The sequence below is a fragment of the Fulvia fulva genome, chromosome 11 (assembly GCF_020509005.1).
Source record: "Fulvia fulva chromosome 11, complete sequence".
Lineage (NCBI taxonomy): Eukaryota > Fungi > Ascomycota > Dothideomycetes > Mycosphaerellales > Mycosphaerellaceae > Fulvia > Fulvia fulva.
Genome location: NC_063022.1, coordinates 586,248 through 609,713, shown reverse-complemented (window position 1 = coordinate 609,713; position 23,466 = coordinate 586,248). Strand labels below are relative to the sequence as shown.

Below are 23,466 nucleotides of genomic sequence, written 5' to 3'. Positions count from 1 at the left end.
GGAACGAATAATCCGCTTCGAGACGCGCCGTTCGAGAGCATCGTGTCCCAAGTGTACAGATCGTAATCTATGCCAACAACTCCATGATCCCCATCCCACAACCTTTGATGAACTCTTCCGTCTCTTGCACAGTCATGCCTTCTAATTGGCCGCGTTCAAGTTGCACAAGGATCGGCAACGGTATGCACTGTGAGAGAGCTCTGAAGTAGTCGAAAAAGCCCTCTTCAGCGCGTGCGTACGAATGCGCTTCCGCTTTGCGCTTCAGGTGCGCGGCGACACGTCTGCTAGTGCCTATGTGATCTGGAAGTAGCTCTTCGAGCGCTGCCTCTCTGATATCCTGCCAACCATCTACCTCGCCGCCGGACTCGCGTTCGAACATGCTGTTGATGAGGTGCGCTGCTGAGTCCGTTACACCGCACTGCTGTGTTGCTCCGAGAGCTTTCGCGGCGCGCTCTTCTGTCCGCCGTCGTTGCGGAGATCTCGGATCATTTTGTTCACCCGACTTATAGCCCCATGCGAAGGCTTCGTCGATCGCGTCGGTCCCACTCGCTCCGAAGACGCAGTACTGCTCTAAGCAAGCCTGCAGCATCCATGTCGCTGCAAGCTGCATGAGAGGCTCCTTCATATTGCTGTCGTATAGCGCGTTACATTGCGCAGACACTCCCATGAACATCGGTAGCAGATCCAGTAGGCTGACTGCCGCTCCAGTACCATAGAACGCGTCGTCGTAGAGATCGTCCTCCGCAGGTATGTCCAGTGTCGCCAAAAGTCTTGCTCGGTTGCCTTCAAGGGTCTCTACAGGCAGGGGGAGCTCGGTCTCGAAGGCTGCAGCATCGAATTCAGCGGAAGGTATGCGAGATGGCGTGCCAATCCACTGCCTGGCTCGCTCTTTGTTGCGCTCGCGAAGCGCCTCGAGCGCCTGCTTCGAAGGTGTAGTGGAGTTCTGTGTGGAGCGCTGTGTGAAGAGGGTGACGAGCTGTAGCAGCTGCTGTCGGAAGCGCATTTCGGCATCGAAGTTGTATTTGCCATACCGCCTCTTGAATAGGGCGACGAATTCGTCCACTTGAAGTAGGGCTCGCTCGACGTGCTCATCGGACTGCTGATGCTCTCGACTTCGAAGGCATGTGTCTATGGCATGGTAGAGCAGGTAGTCGAGTATCATGTGGTCTAGCTCGAGAGACGTCTCCAGATCGTCCATCTCGCGGCTCAGGATCGCTGGCTCGGGCTCAGGTTCTGTACGTTGCTTCTTCCTCGGTGGTCCCATATCTGAGCCAGGTCGCTGAGCGGGCACCATAGCCATGGCCGATGTGGTAGAGAGCACTGCGCGTCGTGCTTGCTTTTCTTGTAGCTCGAGAGTAGCGATGTATGTATACTGTATACTTCCTTTCTCTCTTATCCTCTCAATAGAGTTACTTTGCTACTGTGCTTCTCTTCAATGCCGCTCTCTACGCGCTCAAGGTGGTCGGACGCGTTTCAGAGCTCGTTTCGCGTGTAAGATAACGACTTGGATCATGGTTCGTGCACAGATTGTTCCCTGGTCAACGGCGATACAGGCAGGCGCGATGAGGTGTCCCGTGATGGGTGAAGTGAATGGAGAGGAAAGAGTGATGTTCTGCTGAACGGGAAGGGTCATGGCGTGCAGCCGAGGTGGGGGCCACAATGCCGTGTCATGTTCTCCCACGACATAGACTTAGACCTTCACACTCCCAAACAGCCATCATCCACATACAGCGACCTGATGGTACATTGCAGACGGGTCTTGGCACCACAGAGTGACCACAAGCACCGTTGGATACTATACGATCTTGGGCATCATTGCTCCAGCACGCAGTGCTTCGGCCCATCTTTCACATCTTCATCAGCTCGTGAAGAAGTGCCCAAGTCGCGCCACGCATGAGGCCGACGCCTCGCCTTTGCTAGACTAGACCTAACGCTCTGCGCAGATCACGCTTGCACAGCCCGCTTTCTTGCGTCTTCTTCTGAGCGGTGTGGCGCAGGCTTCACCATTGCTTAGAACTAGTTCTAGGCTTAGGCACACAAAACTGCTGCACATTCCTCCTACCATACCTTTGAATTGACATCACAGAAATCATGTCGTACCAGCCGGGCTTCCGCAGCGTCGCATACTTCGTCAACTGGGCCATCTACGGTCGCAGTCATCAACCACAAGACATCCCAGCAGAAAAGCTCACTCATGTGCTATATGCCTTCGCCAACATACGCCCCGAGTCGGGAGAGGTCTACCTTACCGACCCGTGGTCAGACACCGACAAACACTACCCAAGCGACAGCTGGAATGACACCGGCAACAATGTCTACGGATGCATCAAGCAGCTCTTCTTGCTCAAAAAGCGCAACCGCAACCTGAAGATACTTCTAAGCATCGGTGGATGGACATACTCCAGCAACTTCGCCGCTCCAGCCTCAACCGAACAAGGTCGTCGCACCTTCGCTACCAGCGCCGTTCGCCTGCTCAAGGACCTTGGACTCGACGGCCTGGACATTGACTGGGAGTACCCGAAGTCGGATGCAGAGGCCAACGATTTCGTCAAGCTTCTTCAGGCCACACGCCATGCCCTCGAGGAGTACTCGCAGTCATTGCCAAATCGGCCACATTTCCTGTTGACGATCGCATCGCCGGCAGGTCCTTCGAACAGCAAATGGCTCAAGCTCAGGGAGATGGACCAATGTCTGGACTTCTGGAATATGATGGCTTATGACTTTGCTGGATCATGGGATGCGACTGCAGGCCATCAGGCAAACATCTATCCAAGCCAGCAGCGACCGCAAAGCACACCATTCAGCATTGACCCTGCAGTACGCTGGTATGTCGATAATGGAGTGCGTCCGGACAAGATTGTCCTTGGCATGCCCCTCTACGGTCGAGCTTTCCAGAATACTGATGGACCTGGTGCTGCGTACAATGGTGTTGGCGAAGGCAGCTGGGAGAATGGCGTATGGGACTACAAGGTAAGATATTTCGCACCGGCTCCTGCGCATCACCGCGTTCTTCGAGCACTTCCCAAGCTACCCAATTCACCATGACGATACACAGTGAGCTTTTACGCTAGTAGTCCAGTATGCGCAAGCATCGGTCTCTTGCCGTGGACAGTTGTCAGAAGCCTCTTCGTGATGGTTCCTGCAGCTGTTCATGGAGAGATGACCAGCGACCTCACTGAGCGCGCACGCTTTCACAAGCGGGCGATAACTTGATCTAATCTGACTATCCCTCCTCTCCATTGAAATCATCACGCCACGTATGTTCATGACATTGTGCTGACAACGCGATGCAGGCCCTCCGACGCCCGAATTCACAAGTCTGCCACGACAACCAAGCCGTAGCATCTTGGTGTTACGACCCGTCAAGTAGGACCATGGTATCCTACGATAGCCCACAGGTGGCAACCCAGAAAGTACAATACATCAAGCAGATGGGTCTGGGCGGAGCAATGTGGTGGGAGACTAGCGGTGATCAGCCTCGGGATCATCCCGAGAGTCTGATCAAGATCACTGTGGAGGGTCTGGGAGGATATGGAGGAAAGCACATGGAGCAGGCCCCGAATGTGCTGGAGTACCCGGAGAGCAAGTATGATAATTTGAAGGGTGGTATGCCGGGAGAGTAGAGTTCTGTCGACAGGAATGACAAGGCTTGGAGCCCAGAATCACGCTACACATCCATGTTCTTGATTTCACACTTTATCGCTTCGGGGCAGCTCTACACCGCGTCCACTGGCGACACTGGTCTGGCCTGAGTCCCAGCACCGCAGTCACTGCAGAGACAGTGGAGGCAATGACGCCTTGTATCACATGCATGGGCGATCAGATGAGATCACGACAAAAGAAGGATGATGAAAGTGCTGGTGAGTTCAAACCATGTCATGTGCTACATAAAAGAGCAAAACTCCTGCGCGCATGTGATTCCTGCTCTGCGATGCATCGGTAGATGTAATGGCTTGGAGGACAGCAGGCGAGCATAGCTTTCCGCAGGTGCGCGCACTGTCAGCGCTTGAGCGATCGCGAGCACTAGTCGTATAGCTCCTTCGAACGCATCACCTTCTCTGCATCAGTGATGCAGTGCACCGTGTCGCCACTCAAGTAGTGGCGTGGGTTACTGCACGGATCGCCGCGGCAGGCTTCCTCCTCCTCCTCCCTCTTCTTCTTAGCAGCCTCTTCGGCTGCCTCCGTCTCCTTCTTGGCCTCCTTCTCGAGGCGCTCTTGTTCCTCTCTCTTCTCCGCTTCCTGCTTCAGGTACGCGCAGTCCTCGCATCCCTCTGAGTCGTGGTGCGGGTTGTCGTTGCACTTCGACTTGCCGATGGAGACCTTAAAGGCGAGAATCTCTTCATGCGACGATATCTTGGTAGTCTCGAAAGTCAAGTTAGTGTCGCGCAGCATCGTGGTTCTCGGTATGGGGGATGTGTACCGAAGAGTGTGATTGTAAGTGGTCGGTTTGCGTTGATGTTCTTTCCGTGTAGCGAAGTGGTTTCAGAAAGTGGTGGTGGTGGTATGTGGAGAAGATGGTGGGGTTCTGTGTTTGGAGTAAGAAGTCCGGAGAGTGCAGTGTTTTATGGGCCGAGTCGTCGGATGATGTAGTGTGTCGGCGTGAGTGAATGAAACTTCGTGTCGTGTGCTTTGAGGGTGAATGCTACAAAACAGAGCGAGGTCAAGCCCATTGTTTGTGTATTGACACGAGAAGCATTTCCTCGAGGTCCTTGTAGTCCTTGTCCGTAACTTCATGTGGTGTTGGCTGCATGCATTCTGGCAGGGAGCCCTTTTGGCATGTGTGAAGGTGATTGTTCATAATTCGAACACTGGTGGACTATGTCCGCTTCTTCACGTGCATCTGAGATGAAGTTCGAACATGCTCATGTTGCGTATGTCACTCGTGAAGCATGTGCCGAGCCTCTCCGAGATTCGTTTATTTGTGAGGTACAACTCGTATTCGAACATACTTTCCCAGGGAACATCATCAGCTCTCCATTGGGCGACCGATGATCCGAACATGCTGGTTCTCAAGCCGAACGCCAATAGGAGATCTTCACGAAGGAGTCCAGTCGCTTCGCAAATGTTGGCGCTTGTTGGTGCTTTTCTTCTCGCTGGATGCTGGCATTGCAGATGTTCTGCTCGATGGACCTCATGAAAAGGCTCCGCCGTTCTGACAGCTTGGTAGATGTGACGAACTTGTACTGCAATTCCAGATTGAACGTAGCTGGTCGGTTGTCAGATGTCTTGTCGACCTTGTTGTCAACCTCGTCTCATCTATGGATGCGAAGTCGGTTGGAAGACTGCTAGGCATCTGAATGTCTGCATTCTGTAGCACAGCAGGAAGCTGAACGTGGAAAGGTGTCAGGCAGATCCACTGGGGCCATACTTGCAGTCGCAGAATGGAGTTCTCCACTCTAAATGAGAGCGAACAAGTGGCTCCATGAAGTCTGCTATAGCTGCTGCACGAGAGGCACTAGTCGCCCGTCGAACTCATGCTTAATGGAGTGTAGCAGTAATTCCTCCAACCTTCCGTGTTCCGTGAATGTGCTGGCGGCGAGGATTGGTCGTAATCCTCCGCTGTCATCTCCCAGCCATAGCTTGACCCGCGCCCCGACCCAATCTTCTTGCAGGGGATGTTGAATAGATGGTTGAAGTCCTGATCGACCAAGATCTAAGTCCGCAGCCTTCAACCTCACACGAACAGCATGTCCATGTAGCGCCCACGAGTTGATTTCTGGCATGTTGTGGATCTTGCGACCATGTTGCTTGATAACACCGACAATGACAGACAGCGCCGATGAACCGATTCGTGTGGATGACGCTGGTATTTCAGTGACCTGGTAAGGGAAAGAAAGAGATAGTTCGGAGCGACGATCCGTATATAGGAGGAGCTGTTGTAGTGTATAGATGCTAACGAAGTCGTAGAAGAAAGAGAAGCAAAAAGAAGAAGTATTGCATCAACGATAGAGGCTAGCCATGCCGGGCTCCTCAATCACCGGAAAGCGGTGGTGCTGCGTTGGTTGTATACACCACTATGCGCGTGTCACCAAACATTTCTATCGAGCATATGTTTGATCAACAAAGGAGATGGTGGGACGTCCAGGGGGCGGAGGCAAACAACAACCAGATAAAGAAGGCAGACACGGCGGGAAGCGGCGGGAAGCGGCACCGAGGACAACCTTGAATGGACGTATATTCGAGTCAGCATTGAGCCATCGGTTTCATAGTACCCAAGTCCTGTGTGCAATACCACCAGAAGACAACCCATCAGCCAGCATCGTGCTAAAATCTAGCGTGCTCAACTCATCATCATCTGCACCACGCCACCACACCTCCCATAACTACAACCGTCTCATCGTGGCGTAGAGCCAACCTGGCCTCATCATCTCGATCTTCCTCACCATCATCGTCCTGGCCAGCCAAGTGATCTCATCGCATCTCGCTTGCTCGCTCATGCATTAGCCCCATCCGCCTACCCTAACGCCAGAAAACGCCAGAACTATGTCTCCATCTAGAGGTCTAGCTTCTCTACCCACAGCACGTCGTCAAGTCATGTTGAATACTGTATTGCCTCAGAGCGCCCCATAACTCTCCGGCTCTTTCAGCACATACTCCTCCTTCTGCAGCCCCTCCATCGCTCTCTTGCCCTCCTCACTCAACACCGCCTTCCCACTCGATTCTGTAACAGTCGTGAAGAACCTCGGCTGCCACTTCTCACCCGCCTTTTCCCTCTCCGCAGCTCTTTCTCGTTGCCTCTCTTCCAACTGTTGTTTCCGTGTCGTGGCCTGTGCGAATTGCTTACTCGTAATAAACTCCGTCACATCATTCCAGAACCGGCGGGACTCGTTGGGGAGCTGTTGTTCGAGTGGCGGGCATTTCTTAGCGATGGGGAGGAGGGGCGTGACGTCCATGACGAGGACGCGGTCCTTTTCGGCAACCTTTTTGAATTCTGTTGCGCCGGAGGTGAAGTAGATTTTCTCGGTCCAGACGCCTTCTATTCTGCCGAGAATTTGCTTGGTGGGGACGTCTTTTAGGCGGGTTATGTTGTCTGAGGCGATGGAGTCGGATTTGTAGATGACGCCTTCGACTTTGTTCTGGGTCTTGCCGAAGTAGCCTTCCTCGAGGTAGTGGAGGATCGTCTTGAGGCCAGTCTTCTCGCATTCGACGTAGCATGTGTCTGCAACAGTGATGGAGAGGTTCCCTCGCAGGAAGCCTCCCAAGAATGCGGCCGGATGTGTGAGCTTATACTCCTCATTATCGCGATTCTTCAAGCGAATGAAGATGCCCTGGTTGTACTGTCCTGGAGTGACCTTGATGCTGGTACCTGTGAACTTCGCACTAAGCTGATCATAGCCCATCGCCTCAACGCCCTTCTCCGGACAATCGTACGCAAACGCAGATACGGGCGGATGATGGCTCGTCTGCTCGGTGATGTAGTTGACCTTCAGCGGCTTGTTGTCCTGCCCCTTCTGATCTTCCACCTCCCATGTGCAGCGGAAGAACTCGCCCAGCGAGCTGTTGTATGGCTTGCACGGCTTGCCCTTGACATACTTGAGATCTTTCGTGAACCAGAACCTCAAGCACCCGAGCATTCTCTCTAGCGGATCCTCAGCATCTCCGATCGCAGCAAAGGTCTCCGGCCTATCGAGGTAGTGCCAGTACTCGAGATTGGGTATGGGCTCCATGAGTTGCGCTGGCAAGCTGAAGCGCACTGCTGCCATGTCTGTCACGCCGACAAACCGCCTCAAGATACCGAGGAAGGTCTTCAGCTTGCTGGTATCCGACGGTGTCTGGCCATCCACCGCAGCGGCCTGGGCCAGCTCTTCTTTCGCCTTGATAGGCGTGCCATTGCTGTCCATGCTCGTCTTCGCCGAATTGTCCGCCGAGTGGGTGGTCGATGAGGGTTCGGAGGTGGTCGATGTCGCGGGCGAGTCGAGGACTGCGACGCTGGTCTTCTTGCTGTGTCCGAAAACCATCTTCTTCAATGTTGGTGGGGTCCGCTCACCGCGGTATGGCTGCTTTTGTTAGTGGGAACTTTCTTTGGGGATCGACGTCAAGCGGCACTTCACTGCGCGAGGTCTAATGTGATAATCGTCAGGTCACAAGTTGTGACATTCAACAATGCAGTTGTGCTGCTTTCGCGAATTTGGCCGACGTCATCCAACCAACTTGATTTGTACACTGTACGAGGAAACGTGCCGCGAAGCAATGTTGATATGCTTCAGTCAACACAGGCAGATTGATGACTAGCTCTACCTACCCACGGCTATCATGCGGCACTCTGTTCTAAAAGCGGCGATGAGTGACGAGTGTGGACAGTCAGTCATTCACGGCCAATCATCGACGCATGCTCGAGAGCTGCAGGCACACGTCAACCCGACACGTGCTATCTGCACGTTGCCACATTGCCCGGAAGCACATGTAACTCCATCAACGCCTCGCTAAAAGCACATGACCATACTCCTCTAATCATCCCAAGCCCGCCACACACCACAATCGATAGCATCAGGCTGATCCGCAAAGATCTCGATTCGAAACCTCTCCTCCTGGTTGTCTGAGCTAACTGACATTCGGTCCAGCACAATCCAGCAATCACCATGTCCGAACCGCCTGATCTCATTATACGAGAGGTCGATGGGCTCCGTCCGTATGGAGCCAGCACTGTCTGAGAAGTCACCACCATTCGACGCTATCACCATCCGCCGGGTCGGTCCTCTACCACATTCTATGCTCAGCCGGACGTGGGAGTGGTTCGACATTCGGAAGCGGGTGTTGTCCATGTACCGTGCAATGGCGTAAAAGTTCACGAGTCGCTTCGGGTGCAGCGGCGCGGCCACTTTGTTCTCTCCGTTCTTGAAGGCGACGGTGCTGAGCTCTGTTCGGATGCGCCCAGCTCCTTCACGCGGCAGAAGTCGAGCTTGTGTTGGTTGGTTGGACTCGATGCGAAGACTGAAGTTGCCGAGCTGCTGAGGCTCGAAAGTGCTGCAGATGATTGTGTACTGACCGGCATCGAGCTCTTCTGTCTCAGCCAGACAACAACCAGGTCGGTAGTCGCGACTGTCCACGATGATGTCTTTGTTGCGGATGCAGAATACACGTTTACCGTTGCTGTGCAGCAGCTTGACATGCACGTTCAGCTGTGGGTTGCATGCTTCGAGGAGCAAGCTGACGCTGGTCTTCTGCGCAACCAAGAGTGAGTACTGTGGATTGTCGCAATAAGTCATAGTCTGCGCATTCCCGCCAGCTGAGTCTTTCGTCCACATTCCAAGTGCTTCAATAGCGTAGGCGTATCGTGGCGTCGCTTGCGAGACTGCTACTGAAGAGTCGCTGAACGCCGAGATCGTGAAGCTATGCTTAGTCGCAGGCAGCTCTTGCTCCAGCGGTACAATAGTGTAGACTTTGTTCGGCTCGCAGCCTTCGAGCTTTAACAAGGTCTGTGGGCTGTCCACAAACCAGCCCTTCTGTAGGTGCCGCTCAGGCAACATGACCCGTTTACCACCGGATGCAAAGGCTATGAGGGAGATGTGGCCATTGAGATCGATGAAGTGCCGTCCGCTCTCGATCTCATCGGCAGTGGCAGTGTCAGGCACAGAATTGTGGAAGTGCCGCCAAAGCAGGATCCAAATGTCACCTTTCTTGCTGGCGGTCACTGTGAACTGCGGGTTATGTTGGAGACTTGCATAAGGGCCTCTTGTCTTTCCGACACCTCCGTCTGCAGGTTCAGAGAGGTCCCACGCAAAATGAATGTCTTGACGATGTGAGAAAAGACCAGTGTTCCAATTGAGGTAGATTGACTCGAAATGCTGCAGTACATTGTCGAGATCCATCCAAAACGTGCCTGGCGTCAGTTGATCATCCACGTTCAGGAGATCTCGTGGCGAGTCGACTGGCTCCGGATCGTCCTCGAGCTGGATCAGAGGCGAATCGCCAGGCTGTACCTGCGTGTTGGACTTGCCCCTCGTTGTGTTCTTGAACCTCCCACGCCAGCTCGTGCCTTCAATCCATGGATTCTTGATGAGCATGAGGCGCTGCCCGTCAATCTCCTTCAAGTCCAACACCGCATAGTCGTGCTCTCCCGCCAGTCCAAGCGCACGCTCTGTCTTGCTCGACATCTTGCCGGTGCCGAGAGTGATCAGTGTATCGCCGTAGAAGAAGCCGTTCAGCATTCGTTTCCAGAAACGATCCGGCTCGAGATCATCGGCTTGAAGAAACACCTGCTCCGGGATCCAGCCTGTCAAGATCCACAGATCTGTGCCACTGTTGCTCCCTGGAAAGTCGTAGCCACCTCGGACCTTCAAGTAAGCCTTCTCGAGCAATGCCGGCCAAAGCAAACCAGGATTGTTCCGGTCCACCACGTGAATGACTCGCTCTGTCGAACTGGTGGGGAGGCGATCGTCAATCACAACCTTGCGGAAGCAGCCGTTGAAGTTCATGCGTACAACATATTTGCCGTTCTTCGAAAGATAAGGTTTGCCACTGTTCACATCATAAGGATACAGGAAGGCCTGCATCATTCTTGGATGGCCACGCTTGCCACGCGCAACTCCAGCGCACAACGAAGCGACGACCGAACAATCCGTCGCGGCATCTTGAACTAAGTCAATATCTCGGAAGAAGTTCATCGATGGGCCAAGATTGGTGCGGTCTCCTGGGAACCATGAAGGTGGCGGCAATGCCTCGATGGGTCGTTTCCAGTCATCGAGTACATCGAGCTGGAAATCGGATAGTGGAAGTTCTGATGAGTCGTCGCTTGGGGAAGAGGTCAGCAGCAAGCGGATAGTATAGGTAGTAAGGAGACATACAGAAACAACTCCTCACCATCTTTGTGCTCAAACTCACTGGGTGATGGCGCGCCACTCCATTCAGGAAACTTCTCACCATTGAGGAAGCCAGCGCGAAGGATGATGATTTGCTCACTCGTTGGCAGGGCACGGCTGTTGACGGGCTCCTTGAGCAGTCTGATCTGGCTTGGATCAAATGCAGCTTCTCCTCGTGGTTGTGATGTCGGCGCAATGGCTTCTCTCCAGTCTTTGCTCTGCTTGATCGCCTCGGCTTCTTGCATCAGCGCCTTCGCCCTCGCAGTATACTTGGCCTTCTCGATAGGGTCTTTCACCAGCCTAAGCGCGCTGAAAGCAGTCTCCGCCGCCTTGATCGCAACCTCGAGCGCCTCATCTCTACTAGAGCACTGTGGCGGCTGGGTCGCGAGTCGTTCAGCATCTTGGCGGAGCTCTTCCAGGTCTCTACTGGGAGCGCTCATGCTGCGTCCTCACAACGATAGAATGCTCAGCCGCACAGCAGCTGGTGGTGCTGCAGGTCTGATGCGAGATATTGGCCGAGATATTTGTTGAGAGTGTGGCTAGCACGCAGTGTTGCCATCCACGAATCCACCATAGCAATATCCACTGGCCATGTTGACGGCCAAAGTGGATATGGGCTCAGTCCACCATGGCCACGCAATGAGAACCGCCAAGCGATAACTGAGCTTTTCGGCATCCCGGAAATACCTGTTGAATGCTAATCAGATTTGGGCGATTAGTCATTGAGCCACCACAGCCATCCACCAGCTGTGGATCGAAATGTCCTTGGCCTTACGGCTATTGCTTAATCCACCAGCACGTGCCATGCATGTTTCGCGTTCATGCCAGCCGATGACGCCCGAGAGAAACGACAGCCGAGGCCAAAGACTTTGTTGCATGTTGGTCGTCGGCGGCGGCGAGCGTGCTTCACTGCACGTCTCTGCTGAAGCAACAATGCCTTTGACCGTCTCCGTCACCCCTGCCCCACGAGCCCAATAGTTGTACGATAGCCCCTACGTCCCTCCCGACGACCGACCCACCACCTCGGTCTAGAGCTCTGCTGCTCGGCGATAGCATCCCAGCTCGATAGGACATTGTACAGATCCGTTTCCTGGACTTCGACAACCATGGCGCCTGCTACATCGAAGGAGGAGATGCCAGCATGGGGCCTGGCGCTGGCCGGCTCCGCTGGTGCGCTGGTCGCCAATGCACTGGTATACCCGCTTGATATGGTCAAGACCCGGCTGCAGACACAAGTCAAGCGGAGCGAGAAGGATACACACGTCGATGCGGAAGGCTACGTGCATTACGATGGCACAATGCATGCGATCATGCATATCATACAAGAGGAGGGCATTGCCGGACTGTTCCAGGGCATCACGGGCAACCTTATCGGTGTCGTCAGTACGAACTTTGCATACTTCTACTGGTATGGCCTTGTTCGGGAGACATATCACAAGAGGATAGCGAAGAACAATGCACCTGCATCGACTGCTGCAGAGCTGTCTATGGGTGCCGTTGCAGGAGCCCTTGCACAGCTCTTCACGATTCCGATCGCCGTGGTCACCACGAGACAGCAGACACAACTCAAGCACGAGAGGAAGGGTATCTTCGCAACGGCTAAGGAGATCATCGATAGCCCAGAGGGAGCAGCGGGCCTCTGGAGAGGGCTGGCGGCCAGTATGGTTCTCGTGGTGAACCCATCCATCACATACGGTGCCTACGAAAGATTACGAACTGTCATGTTCCCTGGGAAGACACGACTGGCACTTCACGAGTCCTTCAGTGAGTACAACGTTGCTGAGAAGTGATGCTCAAAGCTAATAGATTCGTAGTCCTCGGTGCACTCTCCAAGCAAATCGCCACCCTTGTCACACAACCTCTGATTGTCGCAAAAGTCGGCCTCCAATCAAAGCCACCACCACAGAGACAAGGCAAACCCTTCAAGTCCTTCCTCGAAGTAATGAAATACGTCGTCGACCGGGAAGGCTTCCTCGGACTTTACAAAGGTGTCGGTCCACAACTCCTCAAAGGCTTCCTCGTGCAGGGTATCCTCATGATGACCAAAGAACGTGTCGAGCTGGCCTTCGTCCTACTCTTCCGAGCAGTCCGCAAGATGCGCCAAGAACAGCTCGACAAGCTAGCCAAGATGGCAGCAGAGAAGATCGACCAGGCAAAGGAGCAGGCGAAGCAGGTGGTCAACGAGACGAAGAAGGTAGCCGCCTAGGTGGTGGCATCTGATCCGACTTTAGTGCTGTTAGTATACGATTGGCATCGACGACTGAGCAGCGAGCAGCGGCAGCTTTGGCGTTCTTGGTGCATAGAGACGTGTTTGAGCGATCTCATACATCTTTTGGGGCATGTGGCTGCTCTGTGCTCCATTTCGACCGCGCGGGATGGGGGTATATGGTGTTTTGACCATGTACAAGGAATGAAGTCTTGTATGCTCCGCACCTGGTGTTTCAGCTGTGTGTCTCGTACTTTCATCTCTCAGCCCGTAATGGCTTCTTCTTCTCCATGTTGAAGCCGCAGGGATGCCCTCAGCCATCTCCTTCAACTTCACCACAGTTCATATCTCTCTGCTCATTCCACCTCTTCACTTCTTCGTCTTAACCTCCGTCTCCAGCGCCTTAACATACCCCTCTAACCTCTGCACAGCCGACTGGAGAGCCTACACCCCAAACATTAGCATTCCTCCCACAAATCTCATCTGGATGTCATGTCACTTACATAAATATCCTCCACCAGCAGTTCGTTCGACACCTTATACTCATCCACCACATAATAATACAACCCTCCTCCCGCCAGAACCGTTCCGAGCAGGAACCCGAATAGTCTAGAACAGAATGTCCACAATCAGCATCACGATTCACCATTCGCCTACTCCCTCCGCTCCTTCTGTAGACAAGAACTCACGATCCCCGAAACGCCCCAATCGGCTTCTTCGGTGAGACAACCGTATCCGCCATCATCGGTCTGCTGGTTTGGAAGCTTCGCGCGCTGAGCAAGGCATGTTGGCGGAGAGTTGTTGGCGCGAAGGCGGTGGTGGGTCGGGAGGAGAGGGCGCGCAGGGTGGTGGTGGGGAGACGGGCTGCCATTGTGGTGTGGTGTGAGTCGGGGGTGGTGGATCGGCTTGGATTGTGTTGGAGTAGAAGTGGAAGTGAGGTATCGGAGTGGCAGAGTTGGCGATGTAGATCTTTGGTTGTTTGTGAAGCTGAATGCCGAATCAAGGTTACAGCCAGCCAGCCGAAGATCCCTGACACAGCTATCGTGACTTCTCAGGATAGATATGTCACCACAACGAAAAACAGTGATTCCCGGAATGATTGACGCGTGCAAGGTCAATAATTGTGTTCTACATGTATCAATGGGTTTCATCAGAACGCTGTATGAATGTGCAATCGTGAACACAGCTGTAATGCACGCATGGAAACGTCCTCGCCAAACGGAACAGTACAGCATGAGTAAACATAACCAGCTTGCTTTTATGCTCCGCGACTACATCTGCAACGATAAGCCGTCTCGCTGCCAGGGTATAATACAAAACTCCAAATGGAGAACTTTTCCGCCCATCCATGAGCTGACAACAGCCGCCATGCCCCATTAATACAAGTTTTGCCAACAATCCCGTTCCTGCCCAAGCTGGCCGCTGAACAGGCAAGACAAGTTGAAATTGCCCTGTGCCAAATAACACGCACGACGCTGAGAACAGGAAAGAGTTCTTGAATGATGTTGTAATCCAAACGCAGAACGCTCGCTCGACGCCTGAACCACACTCTCGCAGCGATGTTGTGATCGGTATGCTCAAGTAATGATCAAGACCTGGAAAACTTGCCTTGATCGGATGCTTGCCTCCTTTCCACTTCCTTCATCGTATCGTACGAACGTCATCTTGCAGTCGGCTTTATCTGTATAATTGTGCTGGCGACACTGTCCAGTTCCATGGTAACAATCCCAGTCTAGATAATGTCCCAGACGTCCTCGGCGGCGTGGCAGAACTTGCTGCAAGCAACACTGGCAGAGAGCGAGTAATTGCTGATCGAGATCGCATCGTCCTTGAACTGGTCCGCGAAGTTGTCGTTGCCCTTGGCCATTGCACCGACGAAAACGCAGATGCTTTCTTTCGAGCCGAGATCTTGGATGTAGTCCCGCACTCTGACCACAGGTGCGTCAAAGGACAGTGTGACCTTTCTGCAGTTTGGCGGGAGATGGTCTGTGATGGGGTTCTTAATGACCTTCAGGAGCTTCTCTTGCGATGTAGTCGATCGGATCGACAGCTTATGAAGAAGTTGCACCATGAGACCGGCGAAGCGCTTGAAGGTACGGGGGATGCGGACAGTCGGCGAGACCTCGATGAGAACGCCCTTGGCGGTATGGATGTAAATTTGGAGCTTGCCGGCCTTGTTGACGGGTGAATCGAGGAGGGTCAGAAGGCACTATCTCAAAAAGTCAGCGCTGCAAGCGGTACAGCATCCATGTTGAATGAGGCAGTACCTGATGCGTGATGTCGGGTCGAGCATCGCTGATGTCTCTGTTCATCTTGCGCATCACGCCAATGTGTTCGTCGCTGTTGAGTAGAGAGTACTTGTCGTCCTTCATGCCATTTCGGCCGCCGTGAGCAGCCTTGTACGTCTCGAGGCTGGCATTTGACAGCACGACGATCAGGCGCTTGGTGTCCTTATCAGAAGCTGGGATCGGGACGGCCTGTTCTGCGACGAGATTCGGTAGACGGGGTGGGGGAAGGGACTGTGTTTGTGTTCCTAATGCAGGAAGAAGTTGGTTAGCCATCTTGATGCAGGATCCTTGTTGAAAGGTGTCGATGCAAGAAAGAAGGCGGTGCGAGGGGAGCGGCAGCGCGAGTGATGCTGATGGCGATGATGTCGGATGTATGCCAATGGTTGTGCAGAGGCAGAGACAGCAATGATCAAGCGGCCATTAGGGTGGGGTGTGGTGTGACTTGCGCGGCGTATAATGCACGTCAAGCCAGATCGGGGTGGTCAAGAGTGCTTATCGAGCATCCACGACCAGCAATGCAGGAACATATGCGAGGCGGAAGCTGCGATAAAGGTTGCGGATAGTACATAGCGTAGAGGGGTTGATCGGAATGCACGACCCGACCGTTGGGCACGCGGCATTCGCGAGGGAAGGGGGTGCGATTGCAATAAATAGGGGACATACTTATCCTCTTCGTGTCTCGCCCTGACGCAGACGGCCGTCTGCCAACGTAGTCAGTCGAGTCGGTGGCATCCAGCAGCGACCGCTCCATCTGCTCGGCCTCTGGACTCCGGCTGCCAGACGACGCTGGCGACTGCGAGTCTCCGATCCTCGAAATATCCGGTGCCATGGCGAGAGGTGTGGGCACGTAATAAGCGGGCGTCTGCGTGACGGTTGGTTGCTTCTGGGCTGGACGGAGTGGTGCTCTGGATCTCAGCAAGAGGGCTCTTGGAGACGAAGTTGGTGCTTTGGCGACACAGCGGTGCTTATGGGCTATTGGGAGCGGCGACTTCTTCACGAGAAAAGTGACCGAGTTGCGAGTGTGGCGTCGAACAGGTGTCTTATGGCCGGTGGATGCTGCGTGTCAAGGATCAGGAATGGCCGGCCGGCTTGTATGTGTCCCTGGATGCTGCTGGAGAGGGTGCAGCCTGCAGGGTCCTCAGAGCAAATGTTGCAGTGGTGTCGGGTGGTGCCTTTGTTCTGCTGTGGGTTGCCGTTCGGCGAGAAAAGTCTGAATCGAGGAAAAAAGTCTGACTCTGAGCAGCTCACAGCGGCTCCAAATTCCGCCTGCAGCTGTGCAGGACGCCAGCCGCTTCGGAGGCTGGATCGGAGCTGGATCTCACACGTCTTGACGTCGTTATCGCAAGAATTTTGACATTTAAACACGTCTTGACGTTGTTATCACAAGAATTTTGACAATTGCTAATTACCTCGTGTGTCGTGCGGGTATAGTTCTAAGGTGGACCCGCGGACCTCTGCTTGTCATGTTCACATGTTCACCATGCTGAGCACATTGGACATGGGCGTGACAGCTTTGCCGCAGAGCTCTACTGGCCAGCGCGGGTACAAGACAAGGTACTAGACCCAGCGGCTGCCGATTCATGCTACATGATAATGTCGCTTCACTGGCAATTGCATGCCGCTCATGCTCATGCTCATGCTCGCAGACGCTTCTTCACATGCCGACGCGATGCAGCTGGTCGTGCTGTGTGACACAGGGCTGGCGAAGGCACCATCGGAAGCCGAAGCCAACTTGAACTCTGACAACTAAGAGCCTGGGAACGACAGACGTCGTTCAACAACAACGACATGCTACGATGATACACTTCACCCACTGACATGAAATACTCCGAGCACTTGCGCGGTGCATGCTCCGTTCCCGTCTGAACACCAGCGGAGACTACATCTTAGGTGCTGCTCTGCCATGATTTAGGTTCGCGACTAGAGAACGACGTCTTCTTCACCCAAGCACGCACGAAAAGCAATATCCAACCATCTCAAAGCACCTTGCGACTCCATCCGACCGTCACGAGAAGTCTGACGTCGTTTCAGTTTGGCATTGGCAGTTGCATGAGTTAGGGTGTGACTCGAAACGCTTCTGTTGGAGCATGTAGCAGGAATGGCGTCTGCAGCGCCGAACTAACGGCTGCAGTATCTAACTTAATGCCCACGAGCGACATGTCGCGCATGTACATCGCCTACATACGCTCAACGCTCGTCGATCCAGCGGGCACGACTGCACCATCTGAATGGAGAGGCAGGCGAAGTACACTGGCGAAGATGTCACTTGAAAGTCAAAAGACGCCAACCACGCTCGCCCTCCACGACTGTCGATCTTCAGATCCCAACCACAACGATGAGACGTGCATGTGCAGCAGCTATACCCTGCCAATGCTTCTCCACTGGAGCATGCTGGCACAGTAGCGCCTCCACTAGACTGCCCTAGCACTGCTGCACCACAAGATCCAGCCCACTGAAAGTGACCTCACGCCGTATTATCCAGCCTCTGCATACTGTAGCAACACACCTCGAGCCGTACACTGCTTGAGAAACGCCTTTCGACAGTACCATTCTGCTCCATGTAAGCGAGTCAGGAGCACATTGTCAGAGCAAGCTCTCGAATAGCCCGGCACCCAGTGGAGAGGTCCAACCTTGCGCATCAGCACCGATCTGAAACAGAGCACAAGGCAGCAGCAGCGACTTTCAAAGATGGCAAATGCCGCACTCAACTCCAGTGCCAAGGTACAGCTCATGCCGAACATGCCTAGCCTACTGCTCGATGCTCCCGCTACTGCCACTTCACCTCATCTCTTGTTGCTTTAGCTTGCCCTAGAACCGACAAAGCGTCCACGCTCAACCCACTCCACGTAAGATAGGTCATCGTGTGACAGCATAGCCTAGGTAAGTACAATGCTGTCTGTAGTGCCACTTGTCCAGTCCGGGTCAGATTATACGTAAGAGCATTAGCCGAGTGTATGAGCAGTGTTATAATGTGAAGAGTGAGTGGAAGCATAGAGGACGAACTCATGGAATTGTGAGCCCTTCACGCAGCACGTAGACAGAATCTCAGAACTGTACTCAAGTACCCGCGGTGCTCATCTATCGTAGACTGTAGCATTCCCTCTCCCACTTCCTCGCATCCCCTTCATCCCAGTGTGCTTCGTGAGAAGGAGCCAGACTCGAGACATCTACAATGAATGAGAAAGAGCAGCATCAACAACAAGAACGCCCGTCCGGCGCTCGCGTCTGACATTTTGTTCCGGTTGTGTTGTAAAAAACGATGTATAACCAACTTTACCACCAGCGCCTCGCCATGCAATGTCAAACTTCAAGGGTTCCGCACCCACTTCAGGCCGTCTCGTCATTATTGTCCAAGCTTGTAGGGATGTATTCCATCTTCTATGCCATGCTCATCAAGAGGTCCTCGTGACTCATCTCTATCGTGGTTGTTGTCAATGTCCATGAGGTCTGCGGATTGCGCTCCCCAGGCTGTGCCAGATGCACCAATGCTAGTACCAGATGTCGGGGTATCGATGCTCCAAGTGTGAGATATGTACTATCGTAAGTCCACTTGGAAAGGTTTAAAGGATGAGTCCATGACCTGACACCGAGGGCATCCGGCAACGCGACCTCGGCTTTGCTCGTCTATGATCGCAGCAGTGCAATTTTGACATAGCGCGCAGATACAATTAGTACAGGCGTTGCACTTGACGAGGAATGCTGGTCGGCGGCATCCAGCGCAATACACCTCAACATGACTGGTCTCACCCACATTGTTGGCTTGATTGTTGAAGACTGGAGATGAGGAATCGATCGATGACGCATTCATAATGTGAAAGTTGGAGCCGGAATCCGTCGAGTGATGGTGCTGATGCGAGCTTATGCTGCTGTCAACAGACGGAAAGTGCTCCAACCCAAGTCCGGGTTGGTCGGCAGACGGCGGCGTTAATGCTCGATTCAAAGGCGAAGCTTGAAAGGACGAGTTGAGTTGTGGCCCAAACTGAGATCCAAGACCAAACATTGGTGGTATACTCGTCCGCGATGTCACATGCGGTGAATGATGCGGCGACGCTGGTATCTGCGCGCAATAGTAAGCCTCGAGACGGACAGCTACATACCGGCAAGTTGTGGGTCCAGCCAGGATTGCTCTCTTACCGGAGTCAGGTCTCGAGATCCTTCTTCTTCTGTGGCGCTGGCGGCAGCATCGATAAGGTCTTCCCACCGCTTGTTACGGTCGGCAGAGAATTTGCTTTTATCACCGCTTGAGCGCTTGCCGTCTTTAGACCTTTTCCGTTCGTGTTGCCCGAGCCTGGCTGAGGTCAAGCTCGACTTTCTAGGACGATTGCCGCTGTAGCCTCTAGAGAGACTTCGGTGTAGGGCCGACATCGATGTGGGCCGATCGGGTGAGCCTGCCATACTGGTCTGCAGTAGACCAGTATCGTCTTGACTTGTGGTCACCGGATATCCGACATGCTCGCTCTGCCAGGCAGTGCTGTCTTGTAGTGAGGGGTCAAGTTGCGGATACGGGTGCTCTTCCTTGATGTCACCGTGGTAGGTGCCGTATTGAGCCTGAAGAAGATCGGCTTCAGTGTTTGTTGGGGATGAAAACATGAAGGGAGCAGTGAAATTCACCTGACCCGAGCCAATATCGTCTGCCCACGTATGAGACGAATCTGGTCTGTAAGTTGACAGCTGTGCCAACGCTTGTGCAGCAGATGCTGTCGGTATCAACGAACCTCGACGGTACTCGTCGGAAGTACGGTGCATGTTGTTGTTGTAGATGGCAGTGGCATCGGCGTCTTGAGCCGTGTAGTAGCCACCGTCGTGTGTTCCAATGCCATATCCTCCGAAATTCGAGCCCAGCCCTGGGTCCTCACCGTAGAAACCGGGTGATAGACCGGACGGATCGTGATGATGATGTTGTTGTTGTTGTTGTTGTTGTTGTTGTTGTTGTTGTGAGACGCTGTGTTGGTGGCCGTGATGGTGATTGGCGTGGTTCGGATCGATCTCTGGCCGTTCGTGTGGCGGGGTAGATATCATCAACTCAAAGCTCTCCTTCGTGGCCGGCAGCTTCGGGAGGTAGTATTCGGGATGGGCACGGCGGATATGCTCCTGCATGGAGCGGTAGCGCTTCTCCTGTTCGACGCGACATGGTTAGCAAGGCTCTTTGGGTGGGGTAGAGGATGTAGTCCGTCCGATAAGGCTGAGGTGGTATGAAGAGATTGAGGACAATTGACTCACCCCGAGACATCGCTTGCGACATAGCGAACCGTCATGGTTCGCGAGAGGGCACTGAACCTGTTCGTGAGGTGATGAGTCAATGTGTTGTTGTGTGGTGTAGACCGGGTTGACAGCTACCTCGTTGGCGGCATCGTTGACAGAGAAGCTGCTGGTAAGATTGCTCGGTTTGGGAGGCATGGCGCGCGTGAGGAGTGCGGGCGGTGGGACGAGTGTGCTCTGCACGCACGCTCACCCTTGCCAGGTACAGCTCCGACGAGATTAGATCAAGGGCTGAATAGCTTCGTCTTGCGTGAAGGTGAGAGCTGTGCCCGTGGTCCAGTGCTGTCACTCGCTCCAAGCTTCCAGGTGGAGGACAAAGCGTAGGTAGGGATTGCTCAGCTTCAAGCTCGAGCTATGAAGAGCACAAAAGAGGACCCAGAGCTTGCAGTCGCTGTCCGCTGGGGGGTCGTGATGCTGATGATCCCTGTGTATGCGTGTGGTAGTATCTCTATACCGATTTGTTGTCGGTATGTTGGGTGGGTGACATGGAACGAACAGACAGATGAACGCGACAGCGGGCACTGAGGGCACTGAGGGCACTGAGGGCGGGGAACTGAAAGAGCTCGGGTAATCCACCAATCAAAAGTTTGTTGTGTTAAGTACGAGCGAAGGCACGGCCGAGCGACCGATATGATATATCGACAATTTCATGGCAGGTCGACGTCCGTTCCTTGAATTCTGAAGATTCGCCGAGCAATCCATCAATCTTTTGGCCCTCAGTGTAGCAAACGATAGAGCTCATTACTGCCGCCATCACCTCGGGTGGGGCAGGGATGACTCATGGGTTCCCCCGGCTGCAAGATCGTTCTGCCGACTCCCGAGGGATCCCCAAGAAGGCTCTTTTTGGCATATGTGGTATGGTGATGAGCCAGTGCCAAGCCGGGCTACTCTAGATGGCAGTGATGGTCGGAGTTGGATGCATCATTGTCGTGATGAACGGATGGGAAAGTGAAAGTGGGAATGAAGTCGACATAAATTCTGACTAATCACAGTGACTCACAGCTCACAAGCCGATCCGTGCACCCATCGTCCGCTTCGACTTGCTTCACAACGGCGCCCTTGTTCTCTCTACTGCACAGCATCATCCTGATGAATGCGTCGTCAACGAACATTCAATGTTCCCGCTGTCTCCGCTGTCATGCATACATATACACCCATAGAACTGTGCTGTCCGCGCTTTCCTGCTTCGATCGACCCCCTTCAATCTACACTACCGACCCAACATCGCCAGTCACCATGCCTTGAATGACCACAACACACGGGTTCGTGCAGCACATCAAGTTTCCACGTAGCACCCTCGCCTACGTCCAAGCCTTCTCGAGACCACCAGCAAGATGACAAGTCAAGCACCAGGAGCATCAAGTCTTTCTGTCTTGTTGTTCACGAGAGCAGTCTTGTTAACATGTCCGTGACCGTCCATCAGTCCACCGCCGATTCGACCTTCCTGGTGACCTTCGCACCGCCTTTCGCCCCAGCCAGATACGAGGGCAAGTTTCCCGGCTCCTTCAGTATACTCTTCGACCCATGGCTTGATGGCGCGTCGATCGTGGGACACCCCAAATTCGCGACCAACAAGCATACCCACCCAGCCGCAATCCCCTCGCTTGCCGACGTGAAAGATGTTGACATGATCGTCGTCAGTCAAGAGAAGTCCGATCACCTGCATGAGGAGACATTACGTACCTTGCCGAAAGACACAAAAGTCAAGATACTGGCGACGCCCAAAGCAGCCAAGAAGATCTACGAGTGGAATTACTTTACAGATCCGAGCATCATACGTGTGATGAGTCCCTACAATGCAGCCAAAGATGACACCGTGATCAGAATACCGATAGAAGCATACTCGTCTACAAGTGCAGAGGGCGAAGTGACCATAACCAACATCTCCGAGAAGAGGGACATCACTGGGCTACACAATGCCATTGGCGTGACGTACTGTCCGCCAGGAACGCTACTCAGAGCTGCAGATGGCACCACCGTTAAGATGAGCGAGTTACCCGGCATGGCTTCATCTCGGCCGAATACTGCCAAGTCGTCGACGAGCTCTCCCTCTTCGCAGTCACCCAAACCAGCGAGACAGCGTTACCTTCGAGGATCGCTCGACGATATCGAATACTACGGTCCTTCCATACCCCGGCAACCTCCCGACAACTACGATGCCACGACTCAGAAGCCATCTCAAAATCGCGCCGATCCACCCCGAGGCCGACCCACCACAAGTGGCTCCCGACAGCCAACAGCTCACGGAGTTGGCAAGAGGCTGGACAATTATGAGAAGGTGCTCACCACGCTCTACACTCCGCACGGTATCGAGTCCACCAAGCTTCGATCATACCTTTCGCAACACCTGCATCCGTTGAACGGTGCGCTACCTCTCACTGTGCTATTCCACAGCATGAACGTTGAATCCAACCCGTGGTGGATGGGTGGATTGATTAGTGCAGGTGCGCCAGGTGGTGTCAAGGTCGCCAAAGAGGTGGATGCAAGATACTGGATCAGTGCACACGATGAGATCAAAGATAGCTCGGGGTTTGCTGTAAGCTTCATCAAGAAGCAGGTGTATACTGCAGAACATACCACCAAACTGCTGCGCGAGGCAGAGGGAATTGGTGGAGGACGTGGGATTGGTACTGAAGTTTGTGTGCTGGGGTGTGGTGGTGAGAGGAGGTTTGTGGGTTGAGCTCCGAGATCAGCTGAGGACAACATTCACTGCAACCACAACCCGTACCTTGGCGACTGTCACTGTCACGGCCACGAATAGCAGGACAACATATCCTTCTCCAGACCCGCGCATCGTGCGCAGATGTTGATGAAGGAAAGGACATCAACCAAAGCGGTTCACGTCGAAAGAATGTCTATTGTCTACAGGCGAGTCAAAGTCAACTATTCACGCGTCTAACAACCCACAAAGGAC

At 53.7% G+C, this 23,466-nt stretch overlaps 10 protein-coding genes across 10 annotated transcripts; 3 read left to right on the top strand and 7 right to left on the bottom strand.

Moving 5' to 3' along the window:
* Positions 1-67: 67 nt before the first annotated feature.
* CLAFUR5_12717 (uncharacterized protein) lies at positions 68-1,300 on the bottom strand (the record flags this gene model as incomplete). Its single annotated transcript, XM_047911865.1, has 1 exon — positions 68-1,300. One exon carries the CDS (start codon positions 1,298-1,300, stop codon positions 68-70), a length of 1,233 nt encoding a protein of 410 aa, XP_047767878.1.
* Positions 1,301-2,091: 791 nt separating this feature from the next.
* Positions 2,092-3,623, top strand: CLAFUR5_12716 (Endochitinase 1; the record flags this gene model as incomplete). The annotated part of the gene is made up of 2 exons (XM_047911864.1): positions 2,092-2,970; positions 3,294-3,623. 2 exons carry the CDS (start codon positions 2,092-2,094, stop codon positions 3,621-3,623), a joined length of 1,209 nt encoding a protein of 402 aa, XP_047767879.1.
* Positions 3,624-4,023: 400 nt separating this feature from the next.
* On the bottom strand, positions 4,024-4,392 carry CLAFUR5_12715 (uncharacterized protein; the record flags this gene model as incomplete). Its single annotated transcript, XM_047911863.1, has 1 exon — positions 4,024-4,392. One exon carries the CDS (start codon positions 4,390-4,392, stop codon positions 4,024-4,026), a length of 369 nt encoding a protein of 122 aa, XP_047767876.1.
* A 2,162-nt stretch (positions 4,393-6,554) lies between these two features.
* Positions 6,555-7,958, bottom strand: CLAFUR5_12714 (Oxysterol-binding protein-like protein 1; the record flags this gene model as incomplete). The annotated part of the gene is made up of 1 exon (XM_047911862.1): positions 6,555-7,958. The coding sequence occupies one exon, from the start codon at positions 7,956-7,958 to the stop codon at positions 6,555-6,557; it is 1,404 nt and encodes a 467-aa protein (XP_047767877.1).
* Positions 7,959-8,447: 489 nt separating this feature from the next.
* CLAFUR5_12713 (Calpain-like protease palB) lies at positions 8,448-11,239 on the bottom strand (the record flags this gene model as incomplete). The annotated part of the gene is made up of 2 exons (XM_047911861.1): positions 8,448-10,731; positions 10,785-11,239. The coding sequence occupies 2 exons, from the start codon at positions 11,237-11,239 to the stop codon at positions 8,448-8,450; spliced, it is 2,739 nt and encodes a 912-aa protein (XP_047767874.1).
* A 666-nt stretch (positions 11,240-11,905) lies between these two features.
* On the top strand, positions 11,906-13,005 carry CLAFUR5_12712 (Peroxisomal adenine nucleotide transporter 1; the record flags this gene model as incomplete). The annotated part of the gene is made up of 2 exons (XM_047911860.1): positions 11,906-12,563; positions 12,614-13,005. 2 exons carry the CDS (start codon positions 11,906-11,908, stop codon positions 13,003-13,005), a joined length of 1,050 nt encoding a protein of 349 aa, XP_047767875.1.
* Positions 13,006-13,374: 369 nt separating this feature from the next.
* Positions 13,375-13,876, bottom strand: CLAFUR5_12711 (uncharacterized protein; the record flags this gene model as incomplete). Its single annotated transcript, XM_047911859.1, has 3 exons — positions 13,375-13,449; positions 13,509-13,614; positions 13,695-13,876. The coding sequence occupies 3 exons, from the start codon at positions 13,874-13,876 to the stop codon at positions 13,375-13,377; spliced, it is 363 nt and encodes a 120-aa protein (XP_047767872.1).
* An 861-nt stretch (positions 13,877-14,737) lies between these two features.
* Positions 14,738-16,122, bottom strand: CLAFUR5_12710 (Ribosomal RNA small subunit methyltransferase NEP1; the record flags this gene model as incomplete). The annotated part of the gene is made up of 3 exons (XM_047911858.1): positions 14,738-15,214; positions 15,273-15,538; positions 15,957-16,122. The coding sequence occupies 3 exons, from the start codon at positions 16,120-16,122 to the stop codon at positions 14,738-14,740; spliced, it is 909 nt and encodes a 302-aa protein (XP_047767873.1).
* Positions 16,123-18,828: 2,706 nt separating this feature from the next.
* On the bottom strand, positions 18,829-20,690 carry CLAFUR5_12709 (uncharacterized protein; the record flags this gene model as incomplete). The annotated part of the gene is made up of 3 exons (XM_047911857.1): positions 18,829-19,350; positions 19,428-20,408; positions 20,514-20,690. The coding sequence occupies 3 exons, from the start codon at positions 20,688-20,690 to the stop codon at positions 18,829-18,831; spliced, it is 1,680 nt and encodes a 559-aa protein (XP_047768284.1).
* A 1,264-nt stretch (positions 20,691-21,954) lies between these two features.
* CLAFUR5_12708 (uncharacterized protein) lies at positions 21,955-23,232 on the top strand (the record flags this gene model as incomplete). The annotated part of the gene is made up of 1 exon (XM_047911856.1): positions 21,955-23,232. The coding sequence occupies one exon, from the start codon at positions 21,955-21,957 to the stop codon at positions 23,230-23,232; it is 1,278 nt and encodes a 425-aa protein (XP_047768283.1).
* Positions 23,233-23,466: the final 234 nt, after the last annotated feature.